We start from the raw sequence: 24,446 nt of genomic DNA, 5'->3' as shown, positions 1-24,446 counted from the left end.
ACTAAACGGTCAACATCACCATTCGTAGACAGGAAGAATTTAGCATGACCAGCTGCTTATAGGGTGTAGATATGCGGCTTTAAGAGACAGAATCTTGTTTTTTTTTTCAGAAAAGAAAAATAGCTACAGGATACTGCAAAACCTTACTGGGACATGGAAGATTTGGAGGAGGGGGACCAGTGCGATGTGGGACAGAGGAGGAGGAGTGCAGTGAGGAGGAGGAGGAGCAGTATTTAGGAGTTAAACAGGAGGAAGGTGGTGGAAGCGGAGGGGTGCAGAGGCGGCAGGAGAGTGGGCACACGGTAGGTACTTTGGCTGTGGCTTCCCTCGTTAGCCCGGCCTCCTGGGACAAGTTTGCATAGCTCTGTGTTTGCTTACATGCTGGCTGGGGGGAGCAGGTCCGTGTCCTAAGACAGCTTCCAGTGCCATTCCAGTGCTCTCTCTCCCTCCCTCTCTCTCTACCCTTCTCTCTCTCCCTCTCTCTCTATCCATCTCTCTCTCCCTCTCTCTTTCTCTCTCTCTCTTGGTCCCTCCGTGCAACAGGATGCTGGCAGTTCTTTTATGGCTGAGCAGCTGAGTTCTGTTTCCTGATTACTTTTTTTTTACTTTTAAGGGAGAGGGAGAAGTGAAATGACTGTGTATGTGAGAGAGGAATAGAGGGGGTGGGAGAGAGAGGGGGTGAGAGGTTGAGGCAGAGGAATGCTGTGATGTCATGGACTATGTCATACACAAAGGCATGAGGATATACATCCACACTTCCACTCCAGAGCTGGCTGTAGACTTACTCTGTGGACCATCCCCAGTCCGCTGTGAGTATAACACACTTTCTGCAGTCCTCTCTCTCTCTCTCTCTCTCTCTCTCTCTCTCTCTGTGTTCTGCTGCCTCTGACTCTCACACACTTTCCCAAGGTAGGGGATCAGTCACGTTAACCGGGACGCGCACCGGCATGGGGGGGCGGCGGTAGGTCGCACTCCCCCTCCGTCGTACTCCTGTCGCCGTCTTGCCGTTAGCGCCGATGGAGCCGCAGCGAAACGTCTGCCCTGGAAACTGGGACGAGACGCTGGCGCCCCCACGGAGGAGGGGGGGGGACAGCGGCTCCATATTTAATGCGGCTAAAGAGAACAGTGTTTACTTTTGAAACTGGAGAGACTCTCTTGTGGGATGGGGGAGGGAAGGGCAAGATGGGATACGGGAAAGGGTGTGTGTGTGTGTTGGTGAGGTGTGGGGGGGTGGCGAGTTTGTAACACTTAAAATATTCCTGTTACTTTGGCTTTCTGTGCCAAGGCCTAGAACACAAAGCTTCTCAAAACAGCGTCACAATCTCCGTCTATCCGTTTGGCCCAATGAGACTCTGGCGGGGTCCAAAATGGCTTAGAGGGAGGAGGAAAGTAAGGCTGTAGGGCGTCATGAGTACGAGAGGAAAAGTAAAGAAAGTTGTAGATGCTGAAATGGGCGTCTGATGTTTTGTTTTTTTTTCCTGCTGTAATTTTCCAGCTGATGGAGGTTCTACGATAAGCAGCATGATCGTCAGATCCACGGGGGGACAGAGAAGGGACTCCTCATCCTAAGCCGGGTCTCCGTGGGACACTTCTGCTGCTTTTTGTTGATCTTCCAACCCCAGGTCCACAGCTCCTCTCTGAAGCAGGACCCCTACCCCCTCCACCCGGCCTTCACCATGCTGCAGCAGATCTTGCAGGACATGCACATCGACCCGGAGATCCTGGAGGCCCTGAATGATGACCAGAAGAAGATCCTCTTCTTCAAGATGCGTGAGGAACAGGTGCGTCGTTGGAAGGAGAGGGAGGAGAAGCTGGAGAGGGAAGCCAAGGTGGCCCTGATGTCCAGGCCAAAGAAAGGTACCACCTGTCACCGGCAGCCCGGTTCTGTGCCCTCTGCCACCCTCAGGCCCATCAGCTGCCTGGTTCTGTCTTCTCTGCCGCCCTCGGGCCTGTCACCTGTGGCCCGGTTCTGTCCCCTCTGCCGCCCTCAGGCCCATCAGCTGCCTGGTTCTGTCTTCTCTGCCGCCCTCGGGCCTGTCACCGGCAGCCTGGTTCTGTCCCCTCTGCCACCCTCAGGCCCATCAGCTGCCTGGTTCTGTCTTCTCTGCCGCCCTCGGGCCTGTCACCTGTGGCCCGGTTCTGTCCCCTCTGCCGCCCTCAGGCCCATCAGCTGCCTGGTTCTGTCTTCTCTGCCGTCCTCGGGCCTGTCACCTGTGGCCCGGTTCTGTCCCCTCTGCCGCCCTCAGGCCGATAAGCTGCCTGGTTCTGTCTTCTCTGCCGCCCTCGGGCCTGTCACCTGTGGCCCGGTTCTGTCCCCTCTGCCGCCCTCAGGCCCATAAGCTGCCTGGTTCTGTCTTCTCTGCCGCCCTCGGGCCTATCAGCCGCTACTCACCTGCTTTGCACTTTTCAGGGACTGAAGCTTTTCTGTACTGAACTTCCTTTATGTCTTTAGATATTAAAACAAAAAAACACAAAGAAGTTAAAAATAAGTTATAAATAAAGGAGCCAGAACTTCAAAAATGTTCTAAGTATTATCCAGATTTTAAACCGTTAAGTTACAACTTTTCCCCAGTGCAGATATCTGATTTTTGGCTTTGGGAACAGTAAATAATGGTAGTGGAATGCTGCACTTCCTCATGCCGAACTATGCTGATGACCCAGCTTAAACCTTTTAGGTTTAAACCACTGCATGGGATGGATGGATGAGACATTCATCAATTCTACTGTATCATACGTAGCAAGGAGTAAGCCAATGGGCGCCTTATAATGTGGGGGTCTCAGCCAATGGGGGCCTTATAATGTGGGAGTCTCAGCCAATGGGGGCCTTAGAATGTGGGGGTCTCAGCCAATGGGGGCCTTAGCCAGAGGTAGCCTTAGAATGTGGGAGTCTCAGCCAATGGGGGCCTTAGAATGTGGGGGTCTCAGCCAATGGGGGCCTTAGCCAGTGGTAGCCTTAGAATGTGGGGGTCTCAGCCAATGGGGGTCTTAGCCAGTGGTAGCCTTAGAATGTGGGGGTCTCAGCCAATGGGGGTCTTAGCCAGTGGTAGCCTTAGAATGTGGGGGTCTCAGACAATGGGTGCCTTAGCCAGTGGTAGCCTTAGAATGTGGGGGGCTCAGCCAAATGGGGGTCTTAGCCAGTGGTAGCCTTAGAATGTGGGGGGCTCAGCCAATGGGGGTCTTAGCCAGTGGTAGCCTTAGAATGTGGGGGTCTCAGCCAATGGGTGTCTTAGCCAGTGGGAGCCTTAGAATGTGGGCGTCTCAGCCAATGGGGGCCTTAGCCAGTGGTAGCCTTAGAATGTTGGGGTCTCAGCCAATGGGGGCCTTAGAATGTGAGGGTCTCAGTCAATAGGGGCCTTAGAATCTGGGGGTCTTAGCCAGTGGGAGCCTTAGAATGTGGGGGTCTCAGCCAATGGGGGCCTTAGCCAGTGGTAGCCTTAGAATGTGGGGGTCTCAGCCAATGGGGGCCTTAGCCAGTGGTAGCCTTAGAATGTGGGGGGCTCAGCCAATGGGGGTCTTAGCCAGTGGTAGCCTTAGAATGTGGGGGTCTCAGCCAATGGGGGTCTTAGCCAGAGGGAGCCTTAGAATGTGGGGGTTTCAGCCAATGGGGGTCTTAGCCAGTGGTAGCCTTAGAATGTGGGGGGCTCAGCCAATGGGGGTCTTAGCCAGTGGTAGCCTTAGAATGTGGGGGTCTCAGCCAATGGGGGTCTTAGCCAGTGGGAGCCTTAGAATGTGGGGGTTTCAGCCAATGGGGGTCTTAGCCAGTCGGAGCCTTAGAATGTGGGGGGCTCAGCCAATGGGGGTCTTAGCCAGTGGTAGCCTTAGAATGTGGGGGTTTCAGCCAATGGGGGTCTTAGCCAGTGGGAGCCTTAGAATGTGGGGGGCTCAGCCAATGGGGGTCTTAGCCAGTGGTAGCCTTAGAATGTGGGGGTTTCAGCCAATGGGGGTCTTAGCCAGTGGGAGCCTTAGAATGTGGGGGGCTCAGCCAATGGGGGTCTTAGCCAGTGGTAGCCTTAGAATGTGGGGGTCTCAGACAATGGTTGCCTTAGCCAGTGGGAGCCTTAGAATCTGGGGGTCTCAGCCAATGGGGGCCTTAGCCAGTGGTAGCCTTAGAATGTGGGGGGCTCAGCCAATGGGGGTCTTAGCCAGTGGTAGCCTTAGAATGTGGGGGGCTCAGCCAATGGGGGTCTTAGCCAGTGGTAGCCTTAGAATGTGGGGGTCTCAGCCAATGGGGGTCTTAGCCAGTGGGAGCCTTAGAATGTGGGGGTTTCAGCCAATGGGGGTCTTAGCCAGTGGGAGCCTTAGAATGTGGGGGTCTCAGCCAATGGGGGTCTTAGCCAGAGGGAGCCTTAGAATGTGGGGGTTTCAGCCAATGGGGGTCTTAGCCAGTGGGAGCCTTAGAATGTGGGGGTCTCAGCCAATGGGGGTCTTAGCCAGTGGGAGCCTTAGAATGTGGGGGTTTCAGCCAATGGGGGTCTTAGCCAGTGGGAGCCTTAGAATGTGGGGGTCTCAGCCAATGGGGGTCTTAGCCAGTGGTAGCCTTAGAATGTGGGGGTCTCAGCCAATGGGGGGTCTTAGCCAGTGGTAGCCTTAGAATGTGGGGGTCTCAGACAATGGTTGCCTTAGCCAGTGGGAGCCTTAGAATCTGGGGGTCTCAGCCAATGGGGGCCTTAGCCAGTGGTAGCCTTACAATGTGGGGTCTCAGCCAATAGGGGCCTTAGAATGTGGGGGTCTTAGCCAGTGGGAGCCTTAGAATGTGGGGGTCTCAGCCAATGGGGGCCTTAGCCAGTGGTAGCCTTAGAATGTGGGGGTCTCAGCCAATGGGGGCCTTAGCCAGTGGTAGCCTTAGAATGTGGGGATCTCAGCCGATGGGGGCCTTAGCCAGTGGTAGCCTTAATACTGGGGGTCTCAGCCAATGGGGGCCTTAGCCAGTGGGACCTTTAGAATGTGGGGGTCTCAGCCAATGGAGGTCTTACAATGTGGGGGTCTCAGCCAATGGGGGCCTTAGAATGTGGGGGTCTCAGCCAATGGGGGCCTTAGAATGTGGGGGTCTCTGCCAATGGGGGTCTTAGCCAGAGGGAGCCTTAGAATGTGGGGGTTTCAACCAATGGGGGTCTTAGCCAGTGGGAGCCTTAGAATGTGGGGGTTTCAGCCAATGGGGGTCTTAGCCAGTGGTAGCCTTAGAATGTGGGGGTCTCAGCCAATGGGGGGTCTTAGCCAGTGGTAGCCTTAGAATGTGGGGGTCTCAGCTGATGGGGGTCTTAGCCAGTGGTAGCCTTAGAATGTGGGCGTCTCAGCCAATGGGGGCCTTAGCCAGTGGTAGCCTTAGAATGAGGGGATCTCAGCCAATGGGAGCCTTAGCCAGTGGTAGGCCTTAGAATGTGGGGGTCTCAGCCGATGGGGGCCTTAGCCAGTAGTAGCCTTAGAATGTGGGAGTCTCAGCCAATGGGGGCCTTAGCCAGTGGTAGCCTTAATACTGGGGGTCTCAGCCAATGGGGGCCTTAGCCATTGATAGTCTTAATACTGGGGGTCTCAGCCAATGGGGGCCTTAGCCATTGATAGTCTTAATACTGGGGGTCTCAGCCGATGGGGACCTTAGCCAGTGGTAGCCTTAATACTGGGGGTCTCAGCCAATGGGGGCCTTAGCCAGTGGGAGCCTTAGAATGTGGGGGTCTCAGCCAATGATGGCCTTAGAATGTGAGGGTTTCAGTCAATGAGGGCCTTAGACAGTGGGGGCCTTAGAATGTGAGTGTCTTAGCCAGTGGGGGCCTTAGACAGTGGGGGCCTCCTGCAATGGGGGCCTTAGCCAGTGAGAGTCTTACCCAGTGAAGGTCTTAGCCAGTGGGGGGCTTAGTCAGCAGGGGTCTTAGCAGTAGGGGGTCTTAGCATGCGGGGGTCTTAGCAGTTGGGGAACTTAGCATGTGGGGGTCTTAGCCAGTGGGGGCCTTGGCTCTTGGGGGCCTTACGCCTCGTTTTTTCGCTTTCCTGTTTGCGCTTTGTTGGCTGGGAATGGCTGTCCATGCAGGAGTTTGTGTTCACACTATTTTTGGCTGCATATGTGGAAGGTCGTGGTCAGTGCATGCATACGGCAGTGATATTCCACCAGACCAGCAGAGGGCAGATGTATTGCAACAAGCGCAAATACAAGCAGTGTATTTAGTTACTAGTCAAGGCTTGGGCAGTATTACGGCAATGAGGCATACCACAGTATTTTGAAATCCTTCTGGAAAGCCTGGACCCTCCCTCCCATCGCTCGGTGAATTTTGTTGCTAAGATTTCAAAGCACCGGAACAGTGCTGGTTTTTAAAATTCCGTACACCTGGATATGCGGGTAGGACCCTCCTCATACAGCTGCTCACCGTAATTTCAGCGACATCAACAACAACAGCTATTCTTCCTCTGCTCTTTCATCATTGACCGCCGATCTGAGAAAGTCCGTGCTGCCACGCGTGATACCTAGGTGATACCTAATCAATTATCTTGCGCGTACGCATTCGATGCACATGCATGCACATGCATGCGCAAGGTTTCCGCTAGATATAAAAACCTTGCTACACGCTCACCGACCACCGTTGTCTGATGACTAAATTTACGTCATATCCCCTCGTCCGCAACTGATGGATGTGGGTAAAAAAAACTAAAGCCGGTGAGGGTCTTAGCAGACGGGGGCCCTATCTGGTGGGGGCTGTAGGCAGGCTGGACCACTGGATGCCCAGCACACAGTATTCTTCCGTCAGCATGGATGTGGCAGTGCGTTCCTGCCTTCCTGTGGCTCGCCAATGCCATAGAAACGCAGTCAAATAACAGGAAACGTCGGGGGGGAATTTGAAAGGTCCAAGTGTGGGGAGACGACCAGCGGAAGCGGCTGTCAAGCGTAAATTTCGTTAAGCGGACGGTGTGGATGGAGAGGGGAGTTGGGAAGGATCTACAGATGGATGCAGCCGCTCTTACTGCCTGGGGAACTCCCTCCGAATCCCGGGGGAGAGGAGGCGGATCTGGGGATCTGGGATGAGTTTGTGTCCAGGGAACTGTGTGTGTGTGTGTGTGTGTGTGTGTGTGTGTGGTCATGTACACTATATGGACAAAAGTATTGGGACACACCTCTTAATTATTGAATTCAGGAGTTATATTCAGACCCATTGCCACAGGTGTATAAAATCTTGCACCTACCCAAGCAGTCAGGTTTACATGCATTTGTGAAAGAACTGGTCCTTCTGAAGTGAATTCAAGCTTACTGTGATAGGATCTGACCTTTGCAATAAGTCAGTGAAATTTCATCCCTGCTGGATATTCCACGGTCAACTGTCAGTGGTGTTATTGTAAAGCGAAAGCATTTAGGAACAACAGAAACTCAGCCATGAAGTGGCAGAGCACGTAAATTAATGGAGTGGGGTCACCAAATGCTGAGACACATAGTGTGTAAAAGTCTCCAATACACTGTTGACTCAATAACCGCAGAGTCCCAAACTTCCTCTGGCATTAACCCCAGCAGCAAAACTGTACAGTGGGAGCTGCATGGAATGGGCTTCCATGGTCGAGCAGTTGCATGCAAGCCCTTTTCTGTTCCAGCATGACTGTGCCACAGCAACGAGCAATGCCAAGTGTCAGATGGAGTGGTGTAAAGCACTCTGCCATTGGACACTGGAGCAGTGGAAACATGTTCTGTGCAGTGACGAATCACGATTCTCTGTCTGACAGTCTGATGGATGAATTTGGGTTTGACAGATGCCAGGAGAACGTTACCTGCCTGACTGCATTGTGCCAACTGTAAAGTTTGTTGGAGGAGGTATAATGGTATGGGGTGGTTTTTCAGGGGTTGGACTAAGCCAGTGAAGGGAACTCTAAGTTTCTGAGTTTGGTGTGGAAGAACCTGACTGGCCCACACAGAGCCCTGACCTCAATCCCATCAAACATCTTTGGGATGAACTAGAATGGAGATCGAGAGCCAGGCCTTCACGTCCAACATCGGTGCCTGACCTCACGAATGCTCTTCTGGATGAATGGGCAGAAATCCCCACAGACACACTCCAAAATGTTGTGGAGAGCCTCCCCAGAAGAGTGGCAGCTGTTACAGCCGCAAGGGGGGGGGGGGCAACTCCATATTGATGCCTGTGGATTTAGAATGGGATGTCATAAAAGTTCAGGTAGGTGTAATGGCCAGGTGTCCCAATAATTTTGTCCACGTGCTTAATCTGCTCTGGAAAAAATTAAGAGACCACTGCATTTTTCAAAAATCTGCATTCTTAAATCTTGGTTTAATCCTGTTTCTGCTGGCAGAAGGTTACGCTGAGCAGCAGGCTGCTTCCAGGCTCAAAGTTCCTAAGACAGCAGGACACAAGAACGAGGTGAAGCAGGAGACACTGGGAACGAGCAGAAACCAGCCAGGTAGAGGGAGGAAGCGACTCTCTAATGCCAGAGACGACCGTCAAGTTATCCAGCAGTCCCTCAAAAATCGGAGGATGACCTCAAGTGACCCTCAAAAGGAATGGGAAACATTAAGTGCAGGTGTGAAGTGCACTGCTGGGACAGTTCATATCAGGCTCCTAGAAGCAGGACTGAAGTCCCATAAAGCAAGGAAGAAGCCCTTCATTAATGAGGAACGGGGAAGAACCAGGCTGGACTTTGCAAAAAAATGTGTATTTCACACAGAAGCAGACCCAGAAATTGAGAAATGACTGAAACTAAAAATGTTGCCGTGGTCTCTTAATTTTTTCCAGAGCTGTACGACATTGTGGGTTGGTGGTAAAGTTGCCATTGTTGGGATTAGGGTTTTTCCCCATAGAAATGAATGAAGAGTCCCCACAAAGTTCTGAATATGTGTACTGCGTGTCTGTGTCTGTGTGTGTTGGGGAGTGAAAGCAGGACAGAGGCCTGGAGGAGATGAATCTCGCCCCAGATCCTGTCGGCAGGTCAGCAGCGAGGCTGTTTCTTCCCTCCAGGAAGTGGAGGACAGGCACGGAGGGGGGCTGCAGAGAGGCGCTCGGACGCCCGCATCCGGCTGGCCGGCGTAAACATGGCCTCTCCGCACGGCCCCTTCTCTGCCAGCGGCTCCGTCGCGTCGCCATTCCGGTTATTCTGGTCTCTCTGCCCCTCCCCACCCCCCCCCCCCCCCCCCCGGTGCGTAACCGGCCAGCCAATCAGGCCGGGAGTTAGCCGGCTTCTCGGCGCTCGGAGCCCTGCAGGGCGGGCTGGTTGGAAGCCTTAGGTGGTCTCCCATGTGCCGCTGTCGCTCATTAATTCAGGCCGGCGTGTGCGTCAGATGAGGGGCTCGGGGGGTGGGGGGGGGCTTCTCAGCCAGGGCTGATAACAATGTGCTTATTATCGACGGCATTGTGAATGTCAGATACCGGTGGGGGGGGCAGGGAGACAGGACGCTCTCTGTCTCCATTAGGCCGCGGCAGCTGTTCTCGCGAGTCAATAGTTCCTGCTTTAAAAATTGGCGGCGTACCGCAAGAATTAGTCTGGCTCACGGCTAGGAAGGATCCGGAAAGATGCGGACTTGGGATCACGGCCATGGTCAGAGGTCTGCATTTAGGGTATTATGGGCTGCCGGGAAGGCGTTGCGATCGTCTCCGAGGGTGACTTCCTCTCTGGAGCTTCTCTCGTCCAGGGCAGACAGGAAGTGACGCGGCGGCAGGAAGAGGCTGCCTGCGGGGCTATGTGCGTGTTTAAAACCACCGTGAAAGTTTCTGCGAGCGAGAAAGAAGAGGGGCTAATCTCACGCTTGGCAGAGTGAGCGGTGACATCACATGTGGCAGGGTGTGGCCACTGGTTGCCACGGAAACTGCACTCTGCAGCCAGAGGGCCCCGGGGGGGGGTTAAATGTGAAATGGGCGAGTTTTCCTCAAAGGCGGCGCAGTCGTCCAACGGAGTGCGATGGCGGCGAGAGCGCGCCCCCCCCCCCGCATGGCTGCGATTCACCGCGCTCTCCGCTGACTCGGGCTGCCGTGATTTTTTCCGGCTGACGGGAAGGACGGATTAGCAGTGACAGAGAGAGTCAGAGAGAGAGGGAGCGGACGAAGAAGAGCTGCCTTTTTTTCGGAGGTGGGGGCACATGCGACATGTTTGGAATTAGCCGAGAGAAAGGGGAACCCGGGGGGGGGGGGGGGGGGGTGACCATTGCTATGACACTCAGGTAGCAGCACAGAAACATCCCCAGACTTCTCACTCCACATGACTTTAGGTTACGACACAGCCCTAATAAAATGCTCATGACCGTACATGTGAGATGCCCCCCCCCCCCCCCCCACACACACACACGCGATGCAGAAACACTGGAACATTTGGTTCATGCAAATACCCAAAATTGTTGTATTTAATTGACCCGAGGGATGGGAGCAGCGGGGTCGGGTTTGCACGCTTCGCCCTTGGCTGCCCCCCCATCACCGGGGGCAGCCTGTTTTCTTCCAGGATTACGGAGGGCGCTCTAATTACGGCAGCCCCCGCAGGAATCCGCCGCTTTGTTCCTAGCCGACAGCACGGAGCAGCCGGCCCCTCGCGGAAGTGGCGTGTGTGGGGGGGGGGCTGGGGGGCTCATCGACCCCATGCGGAGAAAAGGGCCGGTCTGAGATGCCGCTCCGAGGAAACCGGAGACGAGGCGCGCGCTCATTACCGTCTGAGGACGTAACTCATCCTCGCGGGAAATAAAACCCCCACCGGCAGAGCGCGACTCCGATCGGCAGCTTTATAAACGCGCGGCGCTCTTTGTCTAAAGCGCGCGGTACGGCGAGCCGCGTGGGAGCCGGGGGGGGGGGGACCCGCATGGCGCCGCCGAAAATCGCCGGTCAAAGCCGGAACTGACCGCCCGCACAGATAAACGCCGGATCTGCCACCCCCCCTCCCCCGCTTAAAGCGATCCTCTGATAATTAGGCATCGTGACCAGCAGTTAGTTAATATCAGTTAAACGTTCCTGCTCGCTGGAGTTTTGTGTCTCAGGCCCGAAAGTCCGGCCGCTGACCAGGTCAGACTGGCATCCGAGATAAAATGACAGGACGTGCTGGAGAAAAAAAATAAAACTCTCATTTTGAACTATTGCCCCCACATACACACATGCACGTTTTTAAAAGGACTGCAGGTCAATCTTCGGGCGATGGATTAATTCCACATTTAATGTTACAAAACACGTAATACGACAGGGTGGAAAGCTCTCTGTCCATATTAAAAAAGACTGGCAAATTCAATCAATTTATAGCAAATATTTTCCCATTGTTGTTGGAGTCTAAAAAACACGATTTATTTTGCCACATTCAGCTTGGTTTCGGATTGTAAGTTGCTCCTGGTGTATTGGCAGTTTTTCCTTCTATAAACAGAACTTCATACTAGTATTAATAAAATCACTGGATACTACAATGGTAACTAGTCAGATGATGATTTTTTTGGGTCAACCTAAGACAAAGAATTCTGGAAAGTGCATTCAGACTAACCGTTAAATCTGCCGCGTGCCTTTTACAATGGATTCCGCTTAACTGTTGTGCAAATTGCACGATACATGCATGTCATTCGCCAATCCGCAGCGGTATTGTGTGCCTTGGGTCGCATGAGTACATCAGCACGCCACCGTGTACACAGTCACAGGCCGGAATGCAGCAAGGTGACATGCCACGCATTATTACATGCGATCGTCGCATTGTCCAGGCAGATTGGAGTGATTTTCCTAAGCTAATGAGATGAAACACACACCCTTTGTATGAGTGTACATTTGCCTATGTTAGCCGTCCTGGTATGTGGATATACCACATAGAGTAAGCAACACTAGCCTTATAACCAAGGTGATTCTTTGAGCCATACTTGTCCCTAACAAACATGCCCTAGGGGTGATCTCATTTTGACCACCCCCGCCCCCCCCCCCCACTCCGCAACCCTCCCGTGCTTCTGTCAGTTTGCCCCCCAGGGCACAAGAGGAAGGGCAGGAGTCAACCAAGGGGACGTGAGACACATTCCGTATGAGATCAAAGACAGTGTATCGAGCCTGTCGTGAGTATGGGACGTGATTAAGTTTACGTGCCAATTGAGTGATGTTCCCTGGGGAGATCTTCCTTAAAGTGACACGTGACGATGCGTTGGGTTGCTGGGAACACGAGGGTGACCGCACATTGCGCTGTTTTGACTGGGTTTTCGGTATTTTCATGGATTCCGGAGCACGCTGCTCCGGTTTTGCTCGTGACGATTTCCACGGTCTGTAGGCTCCAGGAACCAGTTTCGATCTAACAATGCAAATGTTTTCATCAGATTTTAATTTTTTTATTCAGCATTGGCAAGACTTTCGCGTGTCCGTCTTGGGATGGTAAATATGATTTTGATATTTATTTTCATGTACTGGGGTGGGACACTGCCCTAAGATGAAAGCCGATTGGCTCCTGGACTACCCCTGTCACTCAACGAATCAAAACATATCATTGGATGTTGATAAGGTTGCCCATTTTTAATGAACTATGGCCCCTCTTATTCCCTACCAGCATAATAAATCCTGGAGTTGCCCCTGTACACTTCAAATTCATGATATGCTTTTTGCGTCAGTATTATTTTCTGTCTTTCCAGTCCACAGTAAGAGTGTAAGCTGGCTGCTCGGACGGGACGGAGACGTCCACATTGTCATTATCGGAGAGATGGACGAGCTGAAGACCTCCAAGGTCATCTACTCTGGTCTCGGCGAGCGGGATCCATCCAGTCTCCACGACAACGCGCGGTACGTGTGGCGTGCGCCGGTCCCGGAGGCTAGCGGACGTGTGAGATGGTCATTTCTCCTGTCACGTGTCCCCACATTGTCCCATGGACCTTTCAGGCCACCGGGAGCCCTGAAGAGCAGCCTGGTGAGAAGGGCACCTTCAGAACCGGTCAGAACCGGGAGGGAGAACCTCCCCCCTAGAGATCAAAGCGGAGTAGAGATAAGCTTCAAGGTGAGCCTGTTTAGCGCACCGCTGTTTATCCACCTTCCCCCGTTCATTTCCTGTCCTGCTGCCCCCCCCAGCTCTGAGGCAATACAGGTGTTACAGGGACACGTGACCGGATTGGTTAGCAGGTTAGCCACGCGGCGTCTGTGCGTCCCCCTGGGTTGTGCATGGTTTTGGTTTTGCCGCTGTTTAAGGTTTACCTGGGTTCCTAAATGATGTGGGCGCGGGAGGAGAACCATGCAGAGCTTTACAGCGAGTCCCGAAACCCCCCCTGCACACCCCCCCCCCCCTCCCCAAAAGCAGCCAGCCAGCCGGCAAAAGTTCCATGACGTGTGAGTTTGTGTGTGTGTGCGTGTGTGTGTGTGTGTGTGCACACGAGTGTGTGACCACGCGCCCCCGGTGTTTGCGGTGGGAGGTAGGGGGGAGGGTGAGGCAGCGAAGTGGGGGGGGGGGAGAGATCTCCTATTCCCCGTAACCTTTGGCAAAAAAAGAAGATTTGCACGGTTGTCATAGCAACGCGACGTGTGCCTGGAGCGCGTCGGCACAGTGGGGAGCCCGGCTGGACGCTTACGCTGGACGGACGCCCTCGTCGGTCGCATGCGCTCGGCACAGTGCATCCAAGATGGCACCCGGTGGATAAATATATAGAGGAGTGCAGGAAGAAGAGAAGCGCGTGCGGCGGTCCGCAATTAAACACGGAATTAAGGGAAATCTGCAGAGCCTGGCCAGACTTAATTGCCGGAGAAATGAGGAGCGCAGAAGTTCAGCTGTGCTGATCAGTGCTCATGGTTCACGGCAGAAATCCTTAGGTATCCACTGGATTTTTTTTGGAGCTATAATCAGTCCAGCCAAGCTTGCAGCTCAACCCCAGAAGCAGAGGGGAGGAGCAGGGGGCAGGGGGCAGCCTGCATGGGACGCAATCAAATAATGCGTCACCGGTTCTGTTTACTCCCTCAGAGATGTTCATGCGCCTGTCGATGGGATGAAACGAGGCCATTTTGACTGATTCTATCCAAATATCATTAATCAACTAAATATTATATAGGATAAATATTATTAATTAGTTTGATTTTTGCATCCATCCAGTGCCGTGTGATGCAGGAATCCTGCCTTGCCGATACCAAGTGAGGGCGAGAATTTGCTCAAATTCTGCAAACTTTTCCCTGTGACTGTAGCTGGTCTGTAAACTTTGACGAGACCTGCAGGGTTGCAGGCCTAAGATCTACTTCAGCGCGACTTTCCTGCCTCCCGAGGTCGGTGAGAAGCCCAGCCTTGCTCCGCCCCGTAGTCCAGTGCTGGAATGTTCCGGCATTTGTCTGTTCCTGTGACAAGCACAAGTCCGGTTGACATCTTTAGTGTGCAAATGCCTGTCTGATGCGCGCACGTTTATTGTGGGAGAGAGGAACATCTTGTCTAGGCTACTGGAGGTAATTTGCTGTGGCCGTCAGAGTGACGCGCCTATAGCAGCATCTGGACGACGTCGGTGAGCGGCTTAACTGATGCCATGCTCTGCCTCCCGCAGGAGAAGATGGAGGATTCGAAGGCACGCCCACACGTACCCTCTCAGCAGACGCAGGTTGGTACTGCAGGTGCCGGGATCTTCCTCCAGGCAGGGGGACAGGCCACATGCAGCGTGTGGAGGTGTTCTTCCTCGTCCCGGAACCCTGACAGTCACCGCCACACATCTGTCCAACGTTTTTCCTTTCTGTCTCCCTCTCTAAACCCACCCGCGTGTGTTTCTTCCTCTCAGGTCTCGGAGAAGAGTCAGCAGTCTTCCTCACCGCAGGTACTGGTCTGTTCATCCCGTTTCCTTTCAACTTTACGGACGTCACAGACCTCGACGTCCGAACGCGTGGGGTCACCGGCACCGGAAACGGAAGGAAAACGTGAAAACGCTTCCCTCCAGGTGTTAACGATGACTTGCGTTCCCAACTGCCTCTCGAGATTTCGGGCGTTTGCGAGAGGAAGGCGCCGCTCCATGGCGGACGTGCGGAGAGTTTATGTAACGGGGCATTTTCACACTTCCAGCCACACCATTATTATCGTGGCTCGTTTTACGTGACGATTCAGGGGCGAACTTGTAGGTGTCACCGGTGGCAGTGCGGGGGTATTATTTAAAGAGCAGTTAAATATATTACTGAGAACACAGGAGCTGTTCGAATCCAAGGCAAACATCTCGCGTAACTGACAATGCTTATCTGAGACATTGCGGTGTGTCCAGTCATAGGCTTTTAACTCTTATTAAATGAATTCCGTCTTAATCCAGGCTGCCTATATAAAGTCATGCGTGCTGGTCTAATTTCAGTAGAGAAGGATTCATTTTTGCCCTGTTATGGAGTCTGTCAGGATCTCCACGTAGCTCTGTAAACTGGAGCCTTAGTTTGGGCCATTGTCTGGTGTAGGAAACTCTTTGTGTTTTTGTGTTCAAAAGAAGCCCAGTTAACATCGTCGCTGTTTAGAAGTCATTTTGGGTGACATCTGCTCTGGGAGAGAGGAGCCTCCTGTCTTGTCAGCTAGTGGAGGTAATTTCCACAGGCTGCCAGGGTGAGGCGCTCACAGCTGTCGCGAAGATTCTGGTGCTGACCGCGTCCTGCTGACAGTGTCTGTGCGTGTTCCCGTGATCGCACGTGTGTGGGTGCGTGTGAGTCACACGCGTGCAGACGCTAACCGCTCTCACGCGCACGGAAGAAGGACAGGATGAGGGTGAGGGGCGTGGCCAGGCTGCTCCGAGCTCCCCTCAAGCAGATGGTGGGGGGAGTCCGGGAGGGAAATGAATTGCCGGAGAGGACATGCCTGTCGATCATGGCCAGGACACCCCCCGCCCCGAACCACAAGTCGGGGAGGGGCCTTTAATCTGCTGTTTGTGTCCGATCAGCGAAGTGGGCATGAACTGACAGGGCTGAGATTCTGACAGTATCCATCCATCCATCCATCCATCCATCCATCCATCCATCCATCCATCCATCCATCCATCCATCAGTTTCTCCAGGGGATCAGGAACCTCTCCCACACACCTCAGGGCACCAGGCTGCTATACACTCTGCATGGGATGCCAGTCCATCTCACGGTACCTGTAGATCACACACACTGAGCAGTTTAGAGACGCCATTAAGGCAGGATTCAAACCTCCGACCTGGGAGGAGTGAGATCACAGTCAACCTCCATTTTGCCATTCCAGTAATGGAGTTTTCATTATATACAATGAATGTTTAAATTATCGTTCAATCCACGCGTCCCGCACACAGCGCGGGGTGATGGGGGAAGGGGGCGGAGCCCGTCTCACACAGCAGGGGGCGCCGTGCAGGACGTGCATCGACAATTTTGCATGCGGTGGCGGGACAGCAAAGGCCACGGATTTGGTACGTGCTGCTGTGATTCTGAATGAGGTCTCGGAGTCACTAAATTACCTATAAAAACCGTGAGGTGTTTGTGGTGAACGTTTTCGCTGTGCCGGTGGATATTCAGGTAAAATGGGATTTTCCATGGGAATTTGTATGACCCTGTTGGTAGCGTACATGTGCTTTTCCGAGTCTGACTGCTGCACAGATGGGGGATAAATGGAATGTGGCTTCAGCGGGACGCGACGCACTCATATCCTCTCCCGCTTGGAATAAGGCAACGTTGGGATGAGGGGGGTTTAGACGGAAGGCTACGGAAATGCGACTCCCCCAAGCCAATTTTTTTTTATTTTTGGGGTTATCTGTTGTATTTGTTTGACCGTGTTTTGTAAGCGTTGGACTCATTACCTGCCCTCTGTGTCTGTTCCGAAGGAGACCGAGAAGGAGCCTGGCTCGGGCAGTCCCGCGGACAGCTCTAAGGGATCGGGGCCTTCCACTTGGGTGCACTTGAAGCTGAGAGGCGCTGCGTCTGTCCCAGGGAAACCCCACGCCCCAGATCCTCAGGAGAAACATGTTGTTCCATTTTGCGCCAAAGCCAGACTTTGCCCTCGGGATCCTCTGGATCAGCACCATGTCAAAGGTCAGAGCTGCGGCGTCACACATGACATCAGAATCCATCCCCCCCACCCCCCAGGCTAAAGTGAACAACAAGCGTTCTGTGTTTGACTCCGTGAACTTTCCACCTGCCCCCTCCCCGCCTGATTTTGGCCCCATCCCGGGGATATTAGCCGTAATCTGGGCCAGTTCGCGGTGACGTGATACAGGCAGCACGTGTAACAGACACCCGTGTGCCTGAGCAGTTAGCGTCCGCTGTTAGCCGCACGATTAAAGACGACCGGGGTCAAACCTGACACTGCTTCAGCCCTGTTTAAAGCAATAATGTCCTGCCGCTCTTGGTACCCTGATCACTTCAGGTTTGGTAGCTCAAAGTCATCAATCATATGGTCTAATAAACCTCCTGGGCAGGTCTGCACTACCAGGTTAGCTAATTAAAGTTCTTGGTGTGCAGTTATATTAATACATGTGGTTTTCCTGCAGAAAAGTTCCCTTTGTAGTTTCCGGTACCTTATTTACTAATCCGCGTGTCCCAGGAGACGTCTGGCTGTCAGCATCGGCTCACTGTCTTGGTCGTCGTTTTTCTAAATGGCAGGTTTGTGCCAGTTTGCTGATGGTCAGGGCTGCCCAACTCCAGTGCTGGGGGGGGGAGCCCAGTGTAGCTTAGTTCTTTCCCTGTTTCACCACAAATGATTCAGCTCAAGAGCTGTGTGGTAATTAGCACAAGGAGTTGAATCAGGTGTGTTAAAATGTGCAGGGCTCCGACCCCCCTGGACTGGAGCTGGGCACCCCTAGTCTAAGTGAATTTTGAAACAGAGACCCCCGCAACTCAGATTTTGGCGTTTATTATTGTTATGGTTTTACGCGAACGTGATAAAGGGCGGAGAAGGCGTCGAGTATCACTGCTAAGTGTTTCCCCAGAAAATAACCGACATGGCCGACTGTCCAGCTACGGTTACCGGTGTATATGCAGGCAGGAAGATCCTTCTGTTTACATGCATCATTTGCTTTGCAAAGACAATACGATACAGGTGATATAAAAATGTTTTTATCACTCACCATCCATCTTCCTCTTTTTTTATCCATATGCTTTTCTTATTAAAGGGTTATTCTGTTAATTCTGTAAATTTAATTTTTTTTAAAGAATTTTAGTGTTCATCAGCTCAAGGGTGACAATTTGTGTGTGAGCGTGTAGAACACACAGATCGACACGTGTCAGCGGACGTAGCGTCTACGGTCATGCGGGTCCAGGGACGAGCACCGCTGTTGGAGGACGGGGCTGTAAGGCAGGGCTGAGCGTGACAGAGGGCTAAAGTTTGCAGCGGCGATACGATCGTGCAAACTCAGCCGTGACGCCCCGGGTGAGACTGAGGAGGGTCATGTGATCTGCACAATGACAGGCTTGAGTGTGCGAGATGAGTCTCGAGCCATTATGTTGCTGTGCCAACAAACCCAGGGAAGTCTTTTTGTTGGCCGATAGACGGAAGTTATGGTCATGGGCAGCCGACAGAGAGGGAATGAAGATGAATGTGAGAACGGGGAACGCAGACGGAGTGCGGAGGGCCGGGGGCCCCAATCAAAAAGGCACTTTGCTCCCCTAGATGTTCCAAAACTAAATAAGTAGCTAGAAAGCAGTCAGAATATCATGCTAGCTGATTAGCAGAACATGTTGCTTTGTTATCTTATAAGTGAGGAGCGTGTTTATTCAACATTTGGTGTAATGACAGTTTGTGGCCAGCAGGGGAACCTCAAACCTCGGGGCCCCCATGCAAATGTGTGGTAAACATCGCTGCCGCACGGGACTGTCTGTGTTTTGGTGGTGGAGGTGCTGCCTCCGCACCTTATCTGAGTCCCAGGCTTCCAGGAGCACATGCCAAGGTCAGATTTCGGTTCTCTGTTCTTTCAAACCTTCAGGAGAAGCACGTTCCGCGTGTCATGCGACGAGATGTGACTAGTCCGTGGTGCCACGACTCAAATTAACGCACGAGCGGCTTGTTTGTTTTAGCCCAGTCTAGTTTTAATTAAAAGCCTAGTGCTGCTTTGGTACGACATTCCGGAGCCTTCCTTATGGAGCACTCCAGGTCACAGGAAACGCGTCACGGATGCCGGATTTTTAATTCCCTGCCGTGCTACCACCCTCGAGTACTTGCTGCCACTGCTTACTATACTACTCCTTTTTTTTTTTTTTTAAAGGAACGGCTCCTTGAATGGTTATGCAAAGGATTGGGCATCGGTTGTTGATGTAAAGAGGGGATTAAAGGTTTTCCTCAGCTTACGATGAGGCGAAACAGCTGACAGCCATCTGAGGACGTTTACAGTGGCTTGGCAGCTCGCAAACGTCACACTCAGCACCATCTAGTGGATTTGTTTAGGTATTAAATATCCAACCCTACGGTAGAGACAGTACAGCGCTGTCAGAGAGAAACACGCTTGTCTCGGAAGGTCGGCTGTTGAACGCTGTGAACAAGACATTTATTACTAACTCAGTGCCACAAGAAATATCTGCTCTAAGACTGATTAAACGGTGCGGTCTAAAAATAACTTTTGTAAACTGAGACGATTCATTACTTCAAATTTCCACATCCGTACTGACACTTCATACATGCCGGAGCCTGGGAGAGCACTTATAAAACAGGAGGGCAAAGACCTTCTATTAAAGTGAGAAAAATGCGCACATCTCGGCAATTTCGGGCTGCGTTAGGATTGCCGAGGACCTTAATATCTAATTCAAGGGGAAGGATGGGAAGTTCCGGCAGCTTCCTCAACACAAACACATTTTATTTCCGCGGGAGGCTGATGGCCGATCGACCGAGGACCAGGTATTAGCGACCTCTGGCTTATTTCGAAATAAAACCCGCTTCGGAGAGTCATACGAAAACATGACAATGGGGAAACCTTCTCTTCCCCAATTTATATTCAGATAGTTTGGATTATTCTAACTTTTTACTGAGAACTGTGTAAAAAAATTTAAAAGAAACGGATGCGCAGAACAATCTGACTAATATCAGGTAAAACAGATCTTAGAATATTTAAATGAATAAAAATTCATTTTTTGTCTATAAATGTATGATATTGTGATTTTTTTTTGACATTTTATTAGGGTGGATTATAATTATAATGATTATGATGTTCATAATAGCAATCATTAGTAATATTATTACCATTATTATTATTATCGTCAATAGAGATTCGGTTCTGTGAAGGCTGTGGACAGTAATGGTGTTTAATATTGCATGCTGAGGTTGATTTCTCTCCACAAGCCCGGGCAGTTACTGTAAACACAATCAAATAACCGGCAGCCTTAATACGAAGGTCCACTAGCGCAAAGCATTAAAGTAGTTAAGGCCGTAATGACAGCGGATGCGCTCAGATGTAGGTCTGCTCTCTCTCTCTGCTCCCCCTGCTGGCCGGATTAGGGAACGCCGCCGCCTTGGTTATTCTTTGTCTGCTTTCAGATGGAATAAAATCGCGAGCGGCCGCGTGCGAAGACAGGCGGGCCGCGAGGAGCCATGCGGCCGCTCCCGGGGTGCAGCGTGCATCGGCGCGCGTGCAGGGGGGACCCGCGTGTCGGCGTGCGGTATTGCGACTAGGCGCGTAGATGGAGGCGGCAGTGTGATCAGGTGCAGGGCCGGCTACACACTCATATGGCACGCCACCACACCGGCGCTCCCTAACGCGCTTTGTCTCACCCGCAGCCGTGGCAAAAGTCTCCTGCTGCTGCTACTGGCTATGTGGCTACTCAGCCCCCCCCCCCCGCGCGCGCCCCCCCCCCCCTCCCCACCCCGCCTCGCTCTTCACCTTCATGAGGAAGGACACGCATTCCAGTCCCGCGTCTCTGGCCCTGGGCGACGCGCGGCCGCAGCTGATAAGTGACAGGGCCTGCAGCCGGCATGAAGCGTAAACGCCCCCCCCCACCCCCCTCCCCCCCCCACCCCCCTCATCCCCCACCTCCCCTTGCTTGCCCCCCCCCTCCTCCGCCGACCCTGCTCTCCTGGCCTGGCTCACTGCACAGACGTGCCGCTCCGGAATTCTGCCCTCTGCCCCACTTCACCCCCCCCCCCCCCCCCACTTCAGCAAAGGCGGGGATCTTTAAAGGGACAGGAATTTTAGCCTGGTCGCTGGTCATTTTTTTAAATGATTATTTTGATCCCCTGAGCCCGTCTACAAGGGGATACAGATTGAGGCATAGAGTAGCTACTGTAATGTCACATAATGTTGCATAGTCAGAATGTATGGAGAGTGATGGACATGAGAGAGAATTCTGGGTAAGTTGCCCAACATGCACACCGTGAAAAGGACGGTTGACAACAACAGTTACTTTATCAATCTGAAGAACCCTGCTGAAATGCTGGTACTGGGAAGAGTCCCAGTGTCCTGCTCGTATCCGGAAGTGCTCTGCCCACTTCCCCCCTGCCTGCAGTGGGGCTAAAACACAGATTTTAATGGGGGGGCGGAGAGGAGTGAAGACGGAAAGTTCCAGTTCCGCATTTATCCGCGCGCCGTTCCACATAAATGCACGAAATTAGCGGCTCGCCACACACGCGCGGACGTCGGGGCCGCTTAGCATTCTGCTCATGCTCGCGCCGAAGCCCGCAGCTTGAAACGGCAGGCACCAAAAGCCTCAGGCCGTGTGTGTGTGTATGTGCGCGCACGGCTGTGTGTGTGTGTGTGCGCGCGCGTGTGTCCGCCCGTCGCTGGAGCCTGTCCAGGGTTTCCGTGGCGACCACACAACACAGCGAGACAATCAGCGCCAGAGGAGAAGGAGGACCCACGCAACGCAGCGAGAGGACATTAACACAGGAACCACGGGTCAGGGGGCAGAGGGAGGGAGGGGAGAGGAAGGGAGGGGAGGGGGAGGGAGAGGGAGAGGGGGGGGGGCAGGGGGGAGTGAGGAGCGGACCGGGGAGGAAGCGGATGTGAGGATGGGAGAAAGAACGGAAACAATTAACAGCACGGCCAGAACCGGAGCTTGGGAGAGTTCCCCGGTCTGGCAAAGGGTACCTGTGCGGGCGGCTCGTCCCCATGGCCTACCTGTGTCAGACAGCCGGCGGGGGGGGGGGCGGCAAGCACGCTGGGGCACGGAGCAGCCGAGTGTGAAGGAGCAGGGTGTGTGTGCTCACATCTGTGTCCCCGCCCCCCCCACTCCCCCCAGGGGGAAAAAGGGGGCTAAAAATATGCGGTCCTCGAGCCTTCTGGTGTCTGCACCACGTCTGCCTGAGCTCAGCCCCGGTCCCTGTGGCCCTTTCTCTTCCCAGCGTCCCTCAATTACACCCCCGTTCACCCCCCCACCCAGACCGTCCCCTCCCCAGTCCTCTTCCTCCCTCTGCGCTCTCCCCCCCCCCCCCCCAACCACCACCACCACACACACCTCCCCCAACGCCAAAACGCACGCACGCATCAACTACACCCAGCTGTGTCCCTGCTCCACTTCCTCCACAAATGACCTCCGGCTTGGCAGTCTGCAGCCCAGGAAGGAAGAGAAGCCGAGAGAGGGAGAGAGGGAGGGAGGGCTGAAAAACGAAAAAAAAAACACAGAGGAGGAGTATGGAGCGATATCAGCGGAGGAAGAGCGGCACCTCCTTCCTGCTCTGTGAAAGGGGCTTTTCAGGGGCGCCGTGCCGTCCAGGGCCGCGGCAGGGAGACCCGACAGCCACTTGGGCTCCTGCACGGCGCACGAGGGCCAGAGATCACAATCGCTTGTTTTTTTTCCGTTGTCTGGAGCTTGTTGTTTTGTCTGGGCTCCGGGGCCCGGGTCCGCAACGAGCTCTCACACATTCTCTGTCTCTCCCACCCTTCCTCCCTCTGCTACAGGTAGAGATTTCCGGCTGGTGGCTGCTGCCTCAGGGCTGGGGGGCCACAGCGAGGGGGCGGGCGTGGCCCGGGGTCGGGTAGCACAGCTCATGAAGAACTTCGGCGAGCCCCGCTCCCGTCAGGCCCCCCCCACCCCCAAGCCCCCCCACCTGCACCTTGCCTCCCCCTCGCTCAGGTGACCTGCGGAGAGATGCACCTGGGGAGGCTGACCCCCACCCCCCACCCCTGCCCATTAATCCGTGTGACTGCAAACCATAACAACGCACGGAAAGCGGGGAACAAAGCTTGTCATTTAGTAACTTATTACGAGACGATATCACAGCTTTCACTTCCAGGCCCCTGTTTATTATTTTTTACCCTTTTCCTGGTTTGCTATGTCTGTAAATATTCTTGCAGGGCACAAAACAAGAATGTTTTTTTTTTTATTCTCTCTTCCCTTGACTTTTCTTTGGCCTGGTTATCTCAGCTCCCACATGACATTATATCACTGCTCCGCGTCTGCGTGTGAGACGCTTTCATTTGAGCGTCAGGGTGTCTCCGGTTACAGCAGAGCACGCTCAGGCGCTGTGGCGTGGCGTCAGTCATCCGTCGGGGCCGACCCGCCTGAACCTGCGCGCCGGAGGATCAATGGCGTCACTTTACTCTTTCTGCCGGAACCGCCGTCGCCGAGGAGACTGAAGCTGAACAGCCACAGCGGCACCAAGCTGAAGCCGGGTTCCTGACGTCACGGCACTCAGGCACCTCGCCTCACACCGGGAACTGACACGCGCTGCTCTCTGAGGGGCGGAAATTCAGCCCTCCTCCGTCGCCGCCCCCCCAGGTGTCGAAGGCAAAGGAAGACAGCCATATTGAGTCTGGGCTCTCGGTGATACTGTCGCACGGGGCTGAAGGGGAGCCTCTTTCATCCCAAAGAGGGGATACCTGGTCAAATAGGTTATCTGACTTTCCCGTCCACAAAAAGTGTTTCCGCAGGTTAAATGGTGTTGTGTGTTCGGCAGGGCGACACAAAGGGCTGGTCAGTACTCACAAGGGGGCAATGGGGACCAATAAAGCACCTAAACAATAAACAAGCCTCTTAGTCAAACCATTAACCTTCAGTTCCTCCAGCGTCCCCGTTCTGGTCAGGTGACCCAGTGCAGCGATTCCTCTCCCCGCTACCTGCGACCACGGGCTACATGGAGCCTGTCCTGTGGGTCTCGGTGCTGGCCGGCTGGAAGGTTAATGTCGCATGCTGTTTACTCCGGGGTGACTTGTAATTCCTGCTTTCTTTGTGTCATTATATGTGTTTCGCTGTTGTTTTCTTTTAAGCACGTTATTTTCTTACGGAAAGAGATGAGCGAGGCAGGCCACCCATGCGCCATCCTTCCAAGGGCAGAGTGGGATGTTGGGGGAATGTCCGGGGGCAGGGTACAGGAGGAGCGGGGATAGGGGGTGGGGGGATATGGGCCTTTTCTCCGGACCCCACCTGTCAAAGGAGACTGGTTGGAATGTAAAACCGGCAGGTGCCTTTCCCCTGTCTGCCTCCCCTCCCTCCATCTGTACCTCACCCCCCCCACCAACTCTCCCATGTGCTCCTATCACACCCCCCCCCCCCACCCCACCCGCCCTCCTTCCAGGCAATCCATCTCCGCTCCGGGGGCTGCGGGCGTGCATCTGCGAGAGCCTCCGTGCTTTTCCTGCGCTGCCGTTTTTCGGCCTGCGTGCGCGGCCCTCGACGCTCACTCATGCATTTCGGGGCCGGTGCGTGGGCTGGGGGGGGTGGGGGAGGGGGCTATGGTGGGGTGCAGAGGGTGG

General features: G+C 53.7%; 1 protein-coding gene across 3 annotated transcripts; it reads left to right on the top strand.

Moving 5' to 3' along the window:
- Positions 1 to 24,022, top strand: zgc:100829 (uncharacterized protein LOC445149 homolog). Of its 3 annotated transcripts, none has more exons than XM_048995260.1 (8): positions 1 to 302; positions 1,496 to 1,857; positions 12,536 to 12,683; positions 12,780 to 12,894; positions 14,411 to 14,464; positions 14,639 to 14,674; positions 16,659 to 16,866; positions 22,653 to 24,022. In XM_048995260.1, the coding sequence occupies exons 2-8, from the start codon at positions 1,677 to 1,679 to the stop codon at positions 22,829 to 22,831; spliced, it is 921 nt and encodes a 306-aa protein (XP_048851217.1). In that variant the 5' UTR covers positions 1 to 302; positions 1,496 to 1,676; the 3' UTR covers positions 22,832 to 24,022. The 3 variants fall into 3 exon arrangements, with proteins under 3 accessions (XP_048851217.1, XP_048851216.1, XP_048851218.1); XM_048995259.1 differs by lacking the exon at positions 1 to 302 and adding an exon at positions 499 to 809; XM_048995261.1 differs by lacking the exon at positions 1 to 302 and adding an exon at positions 896 to 961.
- The last annotated feature ends 424 nt before the right edge of the window (positions 24,023 to 24,446 follow it).

Source organism: Brienomyrus brachyistius, chromosome 24 (assembly GCF_023856365.1).
Source record: "Brienomyrus brachyistius isolate T26 chromosome 24, BBRACH_0.4, whole genome shotgun sequence".
NCBI classification, from domain to species: domain Eukaryota; kingdom Metazoa; phylum Chordata; class Actinopteri; order Osteoglossiformes; family Mormyridae; genus Brienomyrus; species Brienomyrus brachyistius.
Note: the sequence above shows the minus strand (reverse complement) of the source record. Positions and strands in the feature narration are given on the sequence as shown.